The sequence below is a fragment of the Macaca nemestrina genome, chromosome 10 (genome assembly GCF_043159975.1).
Source record: "Macaca nemestrina isolate mMacNem1 chromosome 10, mMacNem.hap1, whole genome shotgun sequence".
Taxonomy (NCBI): Eukaryota; Metazoa; Chordata; class Mammalia; order Primates; family Cercopithecidae; genus Macaca; species Macaca nemestrina.
Window position 1 is genome coordinate 76,461,287 of NC_092134.1, and position 18,910 is coordinate 76,480,196.

At 44.6% G+C, this 18,910-nt stretch overlaps 1 protein-coding gene across 1 annotated transcript; it reads left to right on the forward strand.

The window, feature by feature from the left end:
- Positions 1–2,162: 2,162 nt before the first annotated feature.
- LOC105474122 (retinol dehydrogenase 16) lies at positions 2,163–18,404 on the forward strand. The gene is made up of 4 exons (XM_071071581.1): positions 2,163–7,052; positions 15,172–15,430; positions 17,316–17,479; positions 18,054–18,404. The coding sequence occupies exons 1-4, from the start codon at positions 6,719–6,721 to the stop codon at positions 18,269–18,271; spliced, it is 975 nt and encodes a 324-aa protein (XP_070927682.1). The 5' UTR covers positions 2,163–6,718; the 3' UTR covers positions 18,272–18,404.
- The last annotated feature ends 506 nt before the right edge of the window (positions 18,405–18,910 follow it).

The following is an 18,910-nucleotide window of genomic DNA, read 5'->3' on the forward strand; positions in this document are numbered from 1 at the left end:
CCAGTTTTTGATGGGATTTTTTGGTTTTTTTTTCTTGTAAATTTGTTTAAGTTATTTGCAGATTCTGGATATTAGCCCTTTGTCAGATGGGTAGATTGTAAAAATTTTCTCCCATTCTGTAGGTTGCCTGTTCACTCTGATGGTAGTTTCTTTTGTGCGCAGAAGCTCTTTAGTTTAATTAGATTCCATTTGTCAATTTTGGCTTTTGTTGCCATTGCTTTTGGTGTTTTAGTCATGGAGTCTTTGCCCATGCCTATGTCCTGAATGGTATTGCCTAGATTTTCTTGTAGGATTTTTATGGTTTTAGGTCTAACATTTAAGTCTTTAATCCATCTTGAATTAATTTTTGTATAAGGTGTAAGGAAGGAATCCAGTTTCAGCTTTCTACGTATGGCTAGCCAGTTTTCCCAGCACCATTTACTAAATAGGGAATCCTTTCCCATTTCTTGTTTTTGTCAGGTTTGTCAAAGACCAGATGGTTGTAGATGTGTGGTATTATTTCTGAGGCCTCTATTCTGTTCCATTGGTCTATATATCTGTTTTGGTACCAGTACCATGCTGTTTGGGTTACTGTAGGCTTGTAGGATAGTTTGAAGTCAGGTAGCATGATGCCTCCAGCTTTGTTCTTTTTGCTTAGGATTGTCACTGCAATGCAGGCTCTTTTTTTGGTTCCATATGAATGTTAAAGCAGTTTTTTCCAATTCTGTGAAGAAAGTCATTGGTAGCTTGACAATCTATAAATTACCTTGGGCAGTATGGCTATTTTCATTATATTGATTTTTCCTATCCATGACCACGGAATGTTCTTCCTTTTGTTTGTGTTCTCTTTTATTTCATGGAGAAGTGGTTTGTAGTTCTCCTTGAAGAGGTCCTTCACATTCCTTGTAAGTTGGATTTCTAGGTATTTTATTCTCTTTGTAACAATTGTCAATGGCAGTTCACTCATGATTTGGCTCTCTGTCCGTTATTGGTGTATAGTAATGCTTGTGATTTTTGCACACTGATTTTGTATCCTGAGACTTTGCTGAAGTTGCTTATCAGCTTAAGGAGGTTTTGGGCTGACGATGGAGTTTTCTAAATATACAATCATGTCATCTGCAAACAGGGACAATTTGACTTCCTCTTTTCCTAATTGAATACCCTTTATTTTTTTCTCTTGCCTGATTGCCCTGGCCAGAACTTCCAACACTATGTTGAATAGGAGAGGTGAGAGATGGCATCCTGTCTTGTACCAAGTTTTAAAGGGAATGCTTCCAGTTTTTGCCCATTCAGTATGATATTGGCTGTGGATTTTTCATAAATAGCTCTTATTATTTTGAGATACGTTCTGTTGATACCTAGTTTATTGAGAGTTTTTACCATGAAGGGCTGTTGAATTTTATTGAAGGCCTTTTCTCCATCTATTGAGATAATCATGTGGTTTTTGTCGTTGGTTCTGTTTATGTGAGGGATTACATTTATTGATTTGCTTATGTTGAACCAGCCTTGCATCCCAGGGATGAAGCCAACTTGGTCGTGGTGGATAAGCTTTTTGACGTGCTGTTGGATTTGGTTTGCCAATATTTTATTGAGGATTTTCACATCGATGTTCATCAGGGATATTGGTCTAAAATTATCTTTTTTTGTTGTGTCTCTGCCAGGGTTTGGTATCAGGATGATGCTGGCCTCATAAAATGAGTTAGGGAGGATTCCCTCTTTTTCTATTGATTGGAATAATTTCAGAAGGAATGGGACCAGCAGCTCCTCTTTGTACCTCTGGTAGAATTTGGCTGTGAATCCATCTGGTCCTGGACTTTTTTGGTTGATAGGCTATTAATTATCGCCTCTATTTCAGAGCCTGTTATTGGTCTATTTGGAGATTCCATTTCTTCCTGGTTTAGTCTTGGGAGGGTGCATGTGTCCAGCAATTTATTCATTTCTTCTAGATGTTTTAGTTTATTTGCATGGAGTTGTTTATAGTATTCTCTGATGGTAGTTTGTATTTCTGTGGGATTAGTGGTGATATCCCCTTTATCGTTTTTTATTGCATTGATTTGATTCTTCTCTCTTTTCTTTATTAGTCTTGCTAGTGGTCTATCAATTTTGTTCATCTTTTCAAAAAACAAGCTCCTGGATCCATTGACTTTTTGAAGGTTTTTTTTTTTTTTTTTTTTGTCTCTCTATCTCCTTCAGTTCTACTCTTAGTTATTTCTTGCCTTCTGCTAGCTTTTGAATGTGTTTGTTCTTACTTCTCTAGTTCTTTTAATTGTGATGTTAGGGTGTCAATATTAGATCTTTCCTGCTTTTTCTTGTGGACATTTAGTGCTATAAATTTCCCTCTACACACTGCTGTTAATGTGTCCCAGAGATTCTTATACGTTGTATCTTTGTTCTCATTGGTTTCAAAGAACATCTTTATTTCTGCCTTCATTTCATTATTTACCTAGTAGTCATTCAGGAGCAGGTTGTTCAGTTTCCATGTCGTTGTGTGGTTTTGAGTGAGTTTCTTAGTTCTGAGTTCTAATTTGATTTCAATGTTGTCTGAGAGACAGTTTGTTGTGATTTCTGTTCTTTTACATTTGCTGAGGAGTACCTTACTTCCAACTATGTGGTCAATTTTGGAATAAGTGTGATGTCGTGCTGAAAATGTATATTCTGTTGATTTGGGGTGGAGAGTTCTGTAGACATCTATTAGGTTGCCTTGGTGCAGAGCTGAGTTCAAGTCCTGGATATCCTTGTTAACCTTCTGTCTCATTGATCTAATATTGACAGTGGGGTGTTAAAGTCTCCCATTATTATTGGGGAGTCTAATTCTCTTTGTAGGTCTCTAAGGACTTGCTTTATGAATCTGGATGCTCCTGTTTTGGGTGCATGTATATTTAGGATAGGTAGCACTTCTTGTTGAATTGATCCCTTTACCATTATGTAATTAGCCTTCTTTGTCTCTTTTGATCTTTGTTGGTTTAAAATCTGTTTTATCAGAGAATAGGATTGCAATCCTTGCTTTTTTTTTTCTTTCTATTTGCTTGCTAGATCTTCTTCCATCCCTTTATTTTGAGCCTATGTGTGTCTCTGCATGTCAGATGGGTCTCCTGAATACAGCATACTGATGGGTCTTGACTCTTTATCTAATTTGCCAGTCCATGTCTTTTAATTGGAACATTTTGCCCATTTACATTTAAGGTTAATATTGTTATGTGTGAATTTGATGCTGTCATTATGATGTTAGCTGGTTATTTTGCCCATTAGTTGATGCAGTTTTTTCGTAGCATCGATGGTCTTTACAATTTGGCATGTTTTTGCAGTGGCTGGTACAGGTTGTGTCTTTCCATATTTAGTGCTTCCTTCAGGAGTTCTTGTAAGGCAAGCCTGCTTGTGACAAAATCTCTCAGCATTAGTTTGTCTGTAAAGGATTTTATTTCTCCTTCACTTATGAAGCTTACTTTGGGTGGATATGAAATTCTGGGTTGAAAATTCTTTTCTTTACAAATGTTGAATATTGGTCCCCACTGTCTTCTGGCTTGTAGAGTTTCTGCTGAGAGATCCACTCTTAGTCTGATGGGCTTCCCTTTGTGGGTAACCCCACCTTTCTCTGTGGCTGCCCTTAACATTTTTTTCCTTCATTTCAACTTTGGTGAATAAGACAATTATGTGTCTTCGGGTTCCTCTTCTTGAGGAGTATCTTTGTGGTGTTCTGTGTATTTCCCGAATTTGGATGTTGGCCTGCCTTGCTAGATTTGGGAAGTTCTCCTGGATAATACCTGAAGAGTGTTTTCCAACTTGGTTTCATTCTCCCTGTCACTTTCAGGTACACCAATCAATGTAGGTTTTGTCTTTTCACATAGTTCCATATTTTTTGGAGGCTTTGGGATCACTGATATTCTTTCTTCCACTTGATCAAATCAGCTATTGAAGCTTGTGCATGCATCACGTAGTTCTCATGCCATGGTTTTCAGATCCATCAGGTCATTTAAGGACTTATCTACATTGTTTATTCTAGTTAGCCATTCGTCTAGTCTTTTTTGAAGATTGTTAGCTTCCTTGTCATCGGTTCCAATGTCCTCTTTCAGCTCAGAGAAGTTTGCTACTACTGACCTTCCAAAGCCTACTTCTGCCAGCTCATCAAAGTCATTCTCCATCCAGCTTTGTTCCATTGCTGGTGAGGAGCTGCAATCCTTTGGAGGAGAAGAGGCACTCTGGTTTTTAGAATTTTCAGCTTTTCTACTCTGGTTTCTCCCTATCTTTGTGGTTTTATCTCCCTTTGGTCTTTGATGTTGGTGACCTACAGATGGGGTTTTGGTGTGGATGCCCTTTTTGTTGATGTTGATGCTGTTCCTTTCTGTTTGTTAGTTTTCCTTCTAACAGGTCCCTCAGCTGCAGGTCTTTGGAGTTTGATGAAGGTCCACTCCAGACCCTCTTTTCCTGGGTATCACCAGCGGAGGCTGCAGAATAGAAAATATTGCAGAACGGCAAATGTTGCTGCCTGATCCACCTCTGGAAGCTTTGTCTCAGAGGGGCACCCAGCTGTGTGAGGTGTCAGTCGGCCCCTACTGGGAGGTTTCTCCCAGTTAGGCTACTTGGGGGTCAGGGACCCACTTGAGGAGGCGGTCTGTCCGTTCTCAGATCTCCATGCTGGGAGAACCACTGCTGTCTTCAAAGCTGTCAGACAGGGATGTTTAAGTCTGCAGCAGTTTCTGTTGCATTTTGTTCAGCTATGCCCTGCCCCCAGAGGTGGAGTCTACAGAGGCAGCAGGCCTCCTTGAGCTGTGGTGGGCTCCACCCAGTTCAAGCTTCTTGGCCGCTTTGTTTACCTACTCAAGCCTCAGCAATGGGGGATGCCCCTCCCCTAGCCTCGCTGCCACCTTGCAGTTTGATCTCAGACTGCAGTGCTAGCAGTGAGCAAGGCTCCGTAGACGTGGGACCCTCTGAGCCAGGCACGGGATATAATCTCCTGGTGTGCCATTTGCTAAGGCCGTTGGAAAAGCGCAGTGTTAGGGTGGGAGTGTCCCGATTTTCCAGGTACCATCTGTCATGGTTTGCCTGTGCTAGGAAAGGGAATTCCCTGATCTCTTGTGCTTCCCAGGTGAGGCGATGCCCCACTCTGCTCCGTGGGCTGCAGCCACTGTCTGACTGGCCCCATCTTCTGGGTCACTCATGCTGGGAGCTGCAGACTGGTGCTGTTCCTATTTGGCCATCTTGGAAGCAGGAGGAATTGTTCTACCCTTTATATACTTTTTAAAAAGCTCTGCCAATTCTCTCCCATTCATCCAACTCCATAGTCCCTTGTTCTGGGAACCATGGGAAAAACTGCTTTACTGCACTAAAGAGTGAAAACAAATTCTGAGTACTAACTTTCACTCCCCCTCTCCATAATAAATCCTTTAAGAAATTTAAATAAGCAGAATGTCTGCTTTCACTTTGTCCCATTGTTACCCTGGTTCTTCCGAGCGCTCAGTTTTACTGCCAAGCTTCTTTTAGACGTCCTTGGTGTCCTTTGATGATGAATCCTTCGCTTTCACATGCTCTGGTGTTCTTTCACCAGGGTCTTTGTTGCCCCACGTTGGGTGCCAGAAATGTTGGGGTTGCCAGACCCAACACCAGGTCATGGGGGTGACAAAGTGTGATGGAGTCAAAGGATTGAGAAAAGACAGTTTGAAAGAGAGAAGTGGGACCGGGGGACCATCACGATCATGGAGGCTGCGAAGGCTGTCAGACAGGGATGTTTAAGTCTGTAGATGCTTTTGCTGCCTTTCGTTCAGCTGTGCCCTGCCCCCAGAGATGGAGTCTATAGAGGCAGCAAGCCTTGTGGCTGTGGTGGGCTCCATGCAGTTCGAGCTTCCTGGCCGCTTTGTTTCCCTACTCAAGCCTCAGCAACAGTGGACAGCCATCCTCCTGCTGGGCTGCTGCCTCACAGATCAATCTCAGACTGCTGTACTAGCAGTGAGCAAGGCTCCATGGGTGTGGGACACGCTGAGCCGGGCATGGGACATGCTGAGCCAGGCATGGGATACAATCTCCTGGTGTTCCATTTGCTAGGACAGTTGGAAAAGTACAGTATTTGAGCAGGAGTGTCCCGTTTTTCCAGATACAGTCTGTCACGCCTTCCCTTGGCTAGGCAAGGGAAATCCCCAGACCCCTTACACTTCCCAGGTGAGGCAATGCCCCACCCTGCTTCAGCTTGCCCTCCATGGGCTGCACCTACTGTCCCAATGAGATGAACCAGGTACCTAGGTGGAAATGCGGAAATCATCCATCTTCTGCATTGATCACGCTGGGAGCTGCAGACTGGAACTCTTCCTATTCGCCCTTCCCCTCCCTGCTTTCTTCACCTCTGAGGTTGGATTCCACCTGTGGGATCCTGCAATCCTTCTGCCCTGAAAAACTATTATAGCAGGAGGGAACCTGTTCCTGCCCACTCTTCATGGACACAGCATGCGTGTAGTGGGTACAGCAAGGCAGAGAGAAATCAGGAGACTAGGGACGCATTGCCAAGTGATAATATCTTCCTACTGGGCAGGACTTGGGGTGTGCAAAGGTGTGCATGAGTACTGCAAAAGCAGTTCGAAGAGCAGAGAGGTGGGGCCAGAATAAATATGTTGTAGAAAGACAGTCATCAGGGAGGAAATGAGGATTCCTAGCCAAAATGCCTGAGGGCTTCCCTGCCTACCACAGCCCTCTGTGTTCTTAAAGCCTCCTGTGTCAACAGAGGCCAGACTCTGGGTTCCCCCACAGCCTGTCCATGTCTGTCCTCTGCAAAGCCATGTGGCTCTACCTGGCAGTTTTCGTGGGCCTGTACTACCTTCTGCATTGGTACCGGGAGAGGCAGGTGCTGAGCCACCTGAGAGATAAGTATGTGTTCATCACAGGCTGTGACTCTAGCTTCGGGAAACTGCTGGCCAGACAGCTGGACGCACGAGGCTTGCGGGTGCTGGCTGCGTGTCTGACAGAGAAAGGAGCTGAGCAGCTGAGGGGCCAGACTTCAGACAGGCTGGAGATGGTGACCCTGGATGTCACCAAGACAGAGAGTGTTGCTGCAGCCGCCCAGTGGGTGAAGGAACACGTAGGGGAAAGAGGTAACCACCCAGATTTCTCAAGTCTGTCTGTGTCTTCCCTCTGTTTGAAGGGACCACCTCCTGTCTGCTCCCTGGGAAGATTTCTACAGTGTCTTTCCAGGTTGAAGTGACAGTAGCTTTCTAGTATTTCTCACTAATCAGGCTGGCCTGAGCCCCATCTCTTTCCAATCCTTAACCTATCCCAACACTGGAGGTGTATAGTCTTGGGGAGAGTTTGCCCTAATGAGATTTTCTCTCCAGAATTCCTCTCTATCCTCTCCCTCCTGTCTAAGCAGAAGTCATGGATTGTTTGATGCTGAGAGCCTGGGTTAGAGATCTGGAGACTTGCTGGAGCATGGTTGAGAAGGGAGCAGGGGGCTGCAAGGGTGCACGGAGGCTGTAGCTGTGCTGGAGCCAGGCTTGTGTTCCCAGCACTTTACCTTGTTCTTGCTAGGGCCTATCAGCATCCGCCAAGAGCTACAACCATCTCCATCTTCAGGGGAGGGTATCAGCATAAAGACTGCTTAAGGAAGGCAGAACTAGTAAGGGATTACTTTTTCTTTCTTTCTTCTTTTCACTACACTAATTCATCTGTCTTATTACAGGGGAAGAAAGAAACATGGATTTATTGTAACAATAAATACAGAATATGACTTTTGTAGAAAATACTGAAAAGAATAAAAATGAAAACAAGGGGCGGAGCAAGATGGCCGAATAGGAACAGCTCCAGTCTCCAACTCCCAGCGCGAGCGACACAGAAGACCGGTGATTTCTGCATTTTCAACTGAGGTACTGGGTTCATCTCACTGGGGAGTGCTGGACGATCGGTGCTGGTCAGCTGCTGCAGCCCGACCAGCGAGAGCTGAAGCAGGGCGAGGCATTGCCTCACCTGGGAAGCACAAGGGGGAAGGGAATCCCTTTTCCTAGCCAGGGGAACTGAGACACACAACACCTGGAAAATCGGGTAACTCCCACCCCAATACTGCGCTTTAAGCAAACAGGCTCACCAGGAGATCATATCCCACACCTGGCCGGGAGGGTCCCACACCCACGGAGCCTCCCTCATTGCTAGCACAGCAGTCTGTGATCTACCGGCAAGGCAGCAGCGAGGCTGGGGGAGGGGCGCCCGCCATTGCTGAGGCTTAAGTAGGTAAACAAAGCTGCTGGGAAGCTCGAACTGGGTGGAGCTCACAGCAGCTCAAGGAAACCTGCCTGTCTCTGTAGACTCCACCTCTGGGGACAGGGCAATAACAAACACAGCCGAAACCTCTGCAGACGCAAACGACTCTGTCTGACAGCTTTGAAGAGAGCAGTGGATCCCCCAACACGGAGGTTGAGATCTGAGAAGGGACAGACTCCCTGCTCAAGTGGGTCCCTGACCCCTGAGTAGCCTAACTGGGAGACATCCCCCACTAGGGGCAGTCTGACACCCCACACCTCACAGGGTGGAGTACACCCCTGAGAGGAAGCTTCCAAAGCAAGAATCAGACAGGTACACTCGCTGTTCAGAAATATTCTATCTTCTGCAGCCTCTGCTGCTGATACCCAGGCAAACAGGGTCTGGAGTGGACCTCAAGCAATCTCCAACAGACCTACAGCTGAGGGTCCTGACTGTTAGAAGGAAAACTATCAAGCAGAAAGGACACCTACACCAAAACCCCATCAGTACATCACCATCATCAAGACCAGAGGCAGATAAAACCACAAAGATGGGGAAAAAGCAGGGCAGAAAAGCTGGAAATTCAAAAAATAAGAGCGCATCTCCCCCGGCAAAGGAGCGCAGCTCATTGCCAGCAACGGATCAAAGCTGGACAGAGAATGACTTTGACGAGATGAGAGAAGAAGGCTTCAGTCCATCAAACTTCTCAGAGCTAAAGGAGGAATTACGTACCCAGCGCAAAGAAACTAAAAATCTTGAAAAAAAAGTGGAAGAATTGATGGCTAGAGTAATTAATGCAGAGAAGGTCATAAACGAAATGAAAGAGATGAAAACCATGACACGAGAAATACGTGACAAATGCACAAGCTTCAGTAACCGACTCGATCAACTGGAAGAAAGAGTATCTGTGATTGAGGATCAAATGAATGAAATGAAGCGAGAAGAGAAACCAAAAGAAAAAAGAAGAAAAAGAAATGAACAAAGCCTGTAAGAAGTATGGGATTATGTAAAAAGACCAAATCTACGTCTGATTGGGGTGCCTGAAAGTGAGGGGGAAAATGGAACCAAGTTGGAAAACACTCTTCAGGATATCATCCAGGAGAACTTCCCCAACCTAGTAGGGCAGGCCAACATTCAAATCCAGGAAATACAGAGAACGCCACAAAGATACTCCTCGAGAAGAGCAACTCCAAGACACATAATTGCCAGATTCACCAAAGTTGAAATGAAGGAAAAAATCTTAAGGGCAGCCAGAGAGAAAGGTCGGGTTACCCACAAAGGGAAGCCCATCAGACTAACAGCAGATCTCTCGGCAGAAACTCTCCAAGCCAGAAGAGAGTGGGGGCCAATATTCAACATTCTTAAAGAAAAGAATTTTAAACCCAGAATTTCATATCCAGCCAAACTAAGTTTCATAAGTGAAGGAGAAATAAAATCCTTTACAGATAAGCAAATACTTAGAGATTTTGTCACCACTAGGCCTGCCTTACAAGAGACCCTGAAGGAAGCACTAAACATGGAAAGGAACAACCGGTACCAGCCATTGCAAAAACATGCCAAAATGTAAAGACCATCGAGGCTAGGAAGAAACTGCATTAACTAATGAGCAAAATAACCAGTTAATATCATAATGGCAGGCTCAAGTTCACACATAACAATCTTAACCTTAAATGTAAATGGACTAAATGCTCCAATTAAAAGACACAGACTGGCAAACTGGATAAAGAGTCAAGACCCATCAGTCTGCTGTATTCAGGAGACCCATCTCACACGCAGAGACATACATAGGCTCAAAATAAAGGGATGGAGGAAGATTTACCAAGCAAATGGAGAACAAAAAAAAGCGGGGGTTGCAATACTAGTCTCTGATAAAACAGACTTTAAACCATCAAAGATCAAAAGAGACAAAGAAGGCCATTACATAATGGTAAAGGGATCAATTCAACAGGAAGAGCTAACTATCCTAAATATATATGCACCCAATACAGGAGCACCCAGATTCATAAAGCAAGTCCTTAGAGACTTACAAAGAGACTTAGACTCCCATACAATAATAATGGGAGACTTCAACACTCCACTGTCAACATTAGACAGATCAATGAGACAGAAAGTTAACAAGGATATCCAGGAATTGAACTCATCTCTGCAGCAAGCAGACCTAATAGACATCTATAGAACTCTCCACCCCAAATCAACAGAATATACATTCTTCTCAGCACCACATCGTACTTACTCCAAAATCGACCATGTAATTGGAAGTAAAGCACTCCTCAGCAAATGTACAAGAACAGAAATTATAACAAACTGTCTCTCAGACCACAGTGCAATCAAACTAGAACTCAGGACTAAGAAACTCACTCAAAACCACTCAACTACATGGAAACTGAACAACCTGCTCCTGAATGACTACTGGGTACATAATGAAATGAAGGCAGAAATAAAGATGTTCTTTGAAACCAATGAGAACAAAGATACAACATACCAGAATCTCTGGGACACATTTAAAGCAGTGTGTAGAGGGAAATTTATAGCACTAAATGCCCACAAGAGAAAGCAGGAAAGATCTAAAATTGACACTCTAACATCACAATTAAAAGAACTAGAGAAGCAAGAGCAAACACATTCGAAAGCTAGCAGAAGGCAAGAAATAACTAAGATCAGAGCAGAACTGAAGGAGATAGAGACACAAAAAACTCTCCAAAAAATCAATGAATCCAGGAGTTGGTTTTTTGAAAAGATCAACAAAATTGACAGACCACTAGCAAGACTAATAAAGAAGAAAAGAGAGAAGAATCAAATCCACGCAATTAAAAATGATAAAGGGGATATCACCACCGATCCCACAGAAATACAAACTACCATCAGAGAATACTATAAACACCTCTACGCAAATAAACTGGAAAATCTAGAAGAAATGGATAATTTCCTGGACACTTACACTCTTCCAAGACTAAACCAGGAAGAAGTTGAATCCCTGAATAGACCAATAGTAGGCTCTGAAATTGAGGCAATAATTAATAGCCTACCAACCAAAAAAAGTCCAGGACCAGATGGATTCACAGCTGAATTCTACCAGAGGTACAAGGAGGAGTTGGTACCATTCCTTCTGAAACTATTCCAATCAATAGAAAAAGAGGGAATCCTCCCTAACTCATTTTATGAGGCCAACATCATCCTGATACCAAAGCCTGGCAGAGACACAACAAAAAAAGAGAATTTTAGACCAATATCCCTGATGAACATCGATGCAAAAATCCTCAATAAAATACTGGCAAACCGGATTCAGCAACACATCATAAAGCTTATCCACCATGATCAAGTGGGCTTCATCCCTGGGATGCAAGGCTGGTTCAACATTCGCAAATCAATAAACATAATCCAGCATATAAACAGAACCAAAGACAAGAACCACATGATTATCTCAATAGATGCAGAAAAGGCTTTTGACAAAATTCAACAGCCCTTCATGCTAAAAACGCTCAATAAATTCGGTATTGATGGAACGTACCTCAAAATAATAAGAGCTATTTATGACAAACCCACAGCCAATATCATACTGAATGGGCAAAAACTGGAAAAATTCCCTTTGAAAACTGGCATAAGACAGGGATGCCCTCTCTCACCACTCCTATTCAACATGGTGCTGGAAGTTCTGGCTAGGGCAATTAGGCAAGAGAAAGAAATCAAGGGTATTCAGTTAGGAAAAGAAGAAGTCAAACTGTCCCTGTTTGCAGATGACATGATTGTATATTTAGAAAACCCCATTGTCTCAGCCCAAAATCTCCTTAAGCTGATAAGCAACTTCAGCAGTCTCAGGATACAAAATTAATGTGCAAAAATCACAAGCATTCTTATACATCAGTAACAGACAAACAGAGAGCCAAATCATGAATGAACTTCCATTCACAATTGCTTCAAAGAGAATAAAATACCTAGGAATCCAACTTACAAGGGATGTAAAGGACCTCTTCAAGGAGAACTACAAACCACTGCTCAGTGAAATCAAAGAGGACACAAACAAATGGAAGAACATACCATGTTCATGGATAGGAAGAATCAATATCGTGAAAATGGCCATACTGCCCAAGGTAATTTATAGATTCAATGCCATCCCCATCAAGCTACCAATGAGTTTCTTCACAGAATTGGAAAAAACTGCTTTAAAGTTCATATGGAACCAAAAAAGAGCCCGCATCTCCAAGACAATCCTAAGTCAAAAGAACAAAGCTGGAGGCATCACGCTACCTGACTTCAAACTATACTACAAGGCTACGCTAACCAAAACAGCATGGTACTGGTACCAAAACAGAGATATAGACCAATGGAACAGAACAGAGTCCTCAGAAATAATACCACACATCTACAGCCATCTGATCTTTGACAAACCTGAGAGAAACAAGAAATGGGGAAAGGATTCCCTATTTAATAAATGATGCTGGGAAAATTGGCTAGCCATAAGTAGAAAGCTGAAACTGGATCCTTTCCTTACTCCTTATACGAAAATTAATTCAAGATGGATTAGAGACTTAAATGTTAGACCTAATACCATAAAAATCCTAGAGGAAAACCTAGGTAGTACCATTCAGGACATAGGCATGGGCAAAGACTTCATGTCTAAAACACCAAAAGCAACGGCAGCAAAAGCCAAAATTGACAAATGGGATCTCATTAAACTAAAGAGCTTCTGCACAGCAAAAGAAACTACCATCAGAGTGAACAGGCAACCTACAGAATGGGAGAAAATTTTTGCAATCTACTCATCTGACAAAGGGCTAATATCCAGAACCTACAAAGAACTCAAACAAATTTACAAGAAAAAAACAAACAACCCCATCAAAAAGTGGGCAAAGGATATGAACAGACATTTCTCAAAAGAAGACATTCATACAGCCAATAGACACATGAAAAAATGCTCATCATCACTGGCCATCAGAGAAATGCAAATCAAAACCACAATGAGATACCATCTCACACCAGTTAGAATGGCGATCATTAAAAAGTCAGGAAACAACAGGTGCTGGAGAGGATGTGGAGAAATATGAACACTTTTACACTGTTGGTGGGATTGTAAACTAGTTCAACCATTATGGAAAACAGTATGGCGATTCCTCAAGGATCTAGAACTAGATGTACCATATGACCCAGCCATCCCATTACTGGGTATATACCCAAAGGATTATAAATTATGCTGCTATAAAGACACATGCACACGTATGTTTATTGCAGCACTATTCACAATAGCAAAGCCTTGGAATCAACCCAAATGTCCATCAGTGACAGACTGGATTAAGAAAATGTGGCACATATACACCATGGAATACTATGCAGCCATCAAAAAGGATGAGTTTGTGTCCTTTGTAGGGACATGGATGCAGCTGGAAACCATCATTCTTAGCAAACTATCACAAGAACAGAAAACCAAACACCGCATGTTCTCACTCATAGGTGGGAACTGAACAATGAGATCACTTGGACTCAGGAAGGGGAACATCACACACAAGGGCCTATCATGGGGAGGGGGGAGGGGGGACGGATTGCATTGGGAGTTATACCTGATGTAAATGACGAGTTGATGGGTGCAGCACACCAACATGGCACAAGTATACATATGTAACAAACCTGCACGTTATGCACATGTACCCTACAACTTAAAGTATAATAATAATAAATTAATTTTAAAAAAAAAATGAAAACAAAAGTTTCCCTGAAATTGTCATCCACATGGAAGTCCTTTTTACAATTATATATATTTAGGATTTTATATTTTGTTCTTAGTTCTCTGGAGAAGATGAACATTTTCTGACCATAATGACTGTTTTTATAAAATTGTATTTAATTATTTAGAGTACTGTATACTTCCAATAGCCTTACCTATGTAATCCATACTGAGTGGTTGAATATGAAATTCCTTCCTGCTTTTTATCATCATAAATGTCATCTTGGTGGACTTTTATTGGCCAGCATCTCTGTAAGTGTGAGTATTGATTGGATTCTTAAAACTGAGATGTCTGGGTGGAGGAATCTGCATTTGCATCAGGGCAGGGCCTGTTATTGAGCAGGGGATGGATTCTTATGCCTAGGCCAACCCTTCCAGATCAACAACTGCCACTCCTGCCCGGACTCAAGGGACCCTGTGCTCCTGCCCCCTGGTTCTGTGGGTTGAAAACTCTATTGACTTGAAGTCTTGGGGATTGTGTATTTGCATCTTCCAGAGAGATTTTCCCAGAGCTGAGTGAACTTGGGACTGATGGAAGGATGAAGAGTGGGCTTCTGATGCAGTAGGAGGAGAGGGTGACATTTTCTGGGGCAGAGGGTGGAGTCTGTGTACTGAGTGGGGTGATGCAACCTCGCCTTCTTCCCAAAGCCTGTGCATTGGAATTCCCCAGTGCTTTCTATAAAAATGTTACTGGATATTGATGCAGGATGTTTCAAGACCAGTGCCCTGAGATCAAACACAGGATGTTCTCCAAGTTCCCCCAAGCCTAGGATTTCAGGTCTGTCTTTTTCTGTCTTTCCTCTCTCCCTCACTCTCCCCCTCTCATGTCTCTTATTCCATGAACAGATGGTTGCGGAACACTCACTATATAAGCTGTTAGCATACCTGAAAATGCAGGTGAATGTCTATAACATCGACAGCATTCATGTTTAACTAACCAAACATTGGTCTTCATGTTTCCAGACATGGACAATAGTTCTTTAACATGATTTCATGCAATCCTTACATAGGGATAATAGCTTATTGTCTTTCAGGCAGTGGACTGGGCCCTGAAGAGTAAATGAAGAAAGAACTGGGTTCTGTGGCCCACCAGCTGCTGAATGTCCAGCCCCCACCCCTGCAGATACTGTGGTGCTTGTTTTACCCTCCTTCCCATCCCACACCTGTCATTCTGCCTTCACTTTATTGGGATGTGAGTTGCATCCTAACTGTCCACCTGCACAGGCACAACACAGTGATGCTCTCTCATCTTCCCACTGTCCCAGGACTCTGGGGCCTGGTGAATAATGCTGGCATCTCCTTGCCTGCGGCCCCCAATGAGTTGCTGACCAAGCAGGACTTTGTGACTGTACTGGACGTGAACTTGTTGGGGGTGATCGACGTGACTCTGAGCCTGCTGCCCTTAGTGAGGAAGGCCAGGGGCCGTGTGGTCAACGTCTCCAGTATCTGTGGCCGGGTGTCACTTTTTGGTGGAGGCTATTGCATCTCCAAGTATGGCGTGGAAGCCTTCTCTGACTCCCTCAGGTATGGGTCTGGGACGGGGCCCGCCCTAGTCTTCCTGCTCCTGTGTTTGTGGGGAAGTCTTTTCCAGGGAGTTCCTTGAATCCCAGCCTGTAAGGCCCTTTCATGAGATCCCTCTCTGTCTTCATGTGCGGCACCCTCATCTTCCGCTTTGTGGATTGGGCTGGCCATTCACTGGGAAGCACCTTCCTGAGTGCTGGGTGGCAGGAGGGGCCTCAGGTCAGAGAGTTTCTTGAATGATACCTCTTCCCTAGATGGATCTCCTGGTCAGAAACTGCCAGAGGCAGAATTGGACCTGGACCTTTGGCTTCTGATCCTGCCAAGAGGAACACAGTACTGAGGTGCCCAAGCCCAGGACAGGAGAATACTGTGTATCAATGACTAATCCCAGGGAAGGACCCTAAACACTTCTTCCCATTGCACCTTGGTATTGGAGCCACAAAGGCAGGCCAGGCAGTCAGCACTGGATGGAAGAATGCTTTGCACCCTAGGGAAGGAGCAGAGAAAGATCAGTACAACAGTGTGTGTTGGTCCCCTGGCCAAGGAGGCTTTCCCGGCAGCTGACAATGGGCATGTGGCTTGCTCACACCCCTCTCTTGCTGTAGTAGATGGACCCCGACCCCTCCTACCTGGAATCTGAAATACTTGTAAAGCTGGGGCATGCCTTAGTGCCACAGAGACACACATGCTCATGCAGATGCAGGAGCACTCACTGAGTCAGAAACAGGGAAAGATATTTCCACACCAGGAGATGGGTGCCTGGCTTTGGGGCTCTTCCTCTCTAGGGAGAGAAATGCTTCAAGCGCTGAGGCCATTCCTTCGTGGCTCTCTGGAGCCCAAAGACAGCATGCAGAAGATGGCCTTTCCTAGCAGAATTCATGTCCAGAGCCCCTTTGACAATGGGTAGAGCATCTTGAGTCCACACAACAGACGCTTTAGGCCCTCGTCTAAGTGGACAAAAATTCGTCCTTAATCAACAACAAGGTTTTGTCTGTGACCTGAAACTTGATACCTGAGAGAGGGACAAGAGATCTAGAATCAACTGCCAACGCTTATAAGGTTGGTTACCAAGTCAACCTTGCTGGCCATGGTACCCACCTGAGTTGGGGAGAGTCGTGGAGATTCTGTCTGAGCTGGGGATTGAGAACTCCACCTGGCAGCCTGGTAAGGAAGGCTGTGAAGGGATCCTGGATGAAGGAATGCCATCAGCCCAGGCCCAGGGTGAGCATTAGTGACCTGCATGTACTGCAGAGTCCTCTTGTGGTGAAGGTCAAGGCCAGGCCTGGTGGGGGATGCTGGGCAGGTGGGCATAGGTGGGCTCCTTGATGGCCTGTGGGTCCTGAACAGGAGCTGTGCTTTATGCTGTTGGGAGTGGAACCCCCCAAAAAAGGGATTTGCTCCTTGGTCTAATCAGCTTCTAGACACCCACTGACTGCAGGAAGCCCAGTGGCTGAAAGTGGGGAGCCAGACTGAAGACAGATGCTTCTTAGAGGACAGCTGCCATCACCCAGCTCAGAGGCCAGGGAGATTCCTGGGGCAGGAAAAGGAGGGAGGGGACTGAGGACTGGAGAGGAGGCAAAATGTGGGAATTCTGGTGATCCATTGGATGTGAAGGACATAGGAGGAGACAGCACTAAGGTGCTGCCTTGCTTTGGAATTGGTAGGATTTAGAGCTAGTAAGTTCAGGTATGTGAAATATCGAACCCCCATACAAAGGCAGCACCACCATCATCATTATGACCCCTTGATTGCTGGAAATTAAATATTCCAAGCTTTCTATCTCACCCGTTGTCCTCGTATGTTGTGCTGTCATAGTTTTATTTTTATTGTTTGTGTTTTACCTTCCATAACCCCTGAAGTCTTTCCCCTCTGCTTCTCTTTCTTGCAGGAGGGAACTCTCCTACTTTGGGGTGAAGGTGGCTATGATTGAGCCTGGCTATTTCAAGACTGCTTTGACCAGTAAGGAGAGATTCTTAAAGAGCTTCCTGGAGATTTGGGACCAGTCCAGTCCAGAAGTCAAGGAGGTCTGCAGCGAGAAGATTCTTGCAGTCTGTGAGTAAACTGTGGACAGTAGGGAGAGAAGCAAACCCTCGTGTGGAATCCCTGGTCTACCGTTGGTGTCTGAAGGTCATTAGAGTTTGATCTCCAGGCTCTCCCTTCCCCACAAAGTGGAGACCTTTAGCCCCATTTCCATGATGGGTGCTGTGTGGTCAACTGGTCATAAAAGCAAGTGTCCAGGCTTCTCAGAACTTGGGACCAGTGTCTATCTGAACCCATCATTATTGAGGAGCAAAGTGAAGCCAGAAAGGGAAGACATTGGTGACTGATAAGCTGGCGTGAGAGACAGCTCTTTTTTATGTGTTGAGACTTCTACTGTGGGTGGAGACCATCATTTATGCAGTCCAGATATTCCCGAAGAGAGAAACATGACTTAGTGTGGAACACTTGTTACTTTCCCATGGATGGGCTCCAACTCAGGGAATTTGGATAAAAGAGACTTGGGGCATTGCTTGACTGGGGGTTGTGGGGTGGCATGAGTTTTTAGACCCTTTCCACTCTAAGTTGAATCCAAAGCAGGAGTGGTTACAGGTGGAAATACACATGGATCATTTCTCATGTTTAACAGATAAGAAATTTGCTGAACAATTGGAACAGAAGTACACACAGGATCTCTCCTTGGTGACCAACTGCATGGAGCATGCGCTGATTGCCTGCCACCCCCGCACTCACTACTCAGCCGGCTGGGATGCTAAGCTTCTCTACCTCCCCATGAGCTACATGCCCACCTTCCTGGTGGATGCCATTATCTACTGGGATTCTGCAAACCCGGCCAAGGCTCTATGAAGCCAAGCCTCGGGTGCATGGTTGCATGGATTTGGGGTGTGCTATGAGGGGTGGTGTATCCTTGGGAGAGAAATAAAGTGGAGGGAGGGAGATGTCAGGTCAGTAGGGCACCGATCTCACCTCCTTCATTACCTCCTGGCCATGATTCTTCTAGGAGATAATTCTGCTCTCTGGAGATGTTGGTAGGAAAGTTCAAGTTATGCAGCTGAGAAGCAGGGACCAAGTAGGGCTCCTGGGTGCATTGTCACCTTGGGTGTCCACTCCAATGTGCAAGTCTCTTGTGCCATCCTTAGGCAACAACTGGGGTGGGTGTGAGCAGGTGGAAGGAGCCTCAGCCTATGCCATTACCTCCTGCTTCCTTATCAGGCTGTGTGTTAATTCTGGGCCAGTCTGGGCCATGGGGTGGAAATGGCCTGGCGGACATGAGAGCACCCCTTCGTTGAAGATCCCTGTACATGGGGTGTTGGAACCTGGAGCGCAACCATTATGCAGCCCTGTAGGCTTCAGTAGTCATCCCAGCAGCAGTGGCTGAGAGGTGGTGGTCTCAGTAGGGATCTGTACAGAGGGCAAATAAACAAGTTTTCTATTTATCTGGAAAGCATGGACTTCCTTTGACTCTTTTGATGTTGAAAAGTTGAT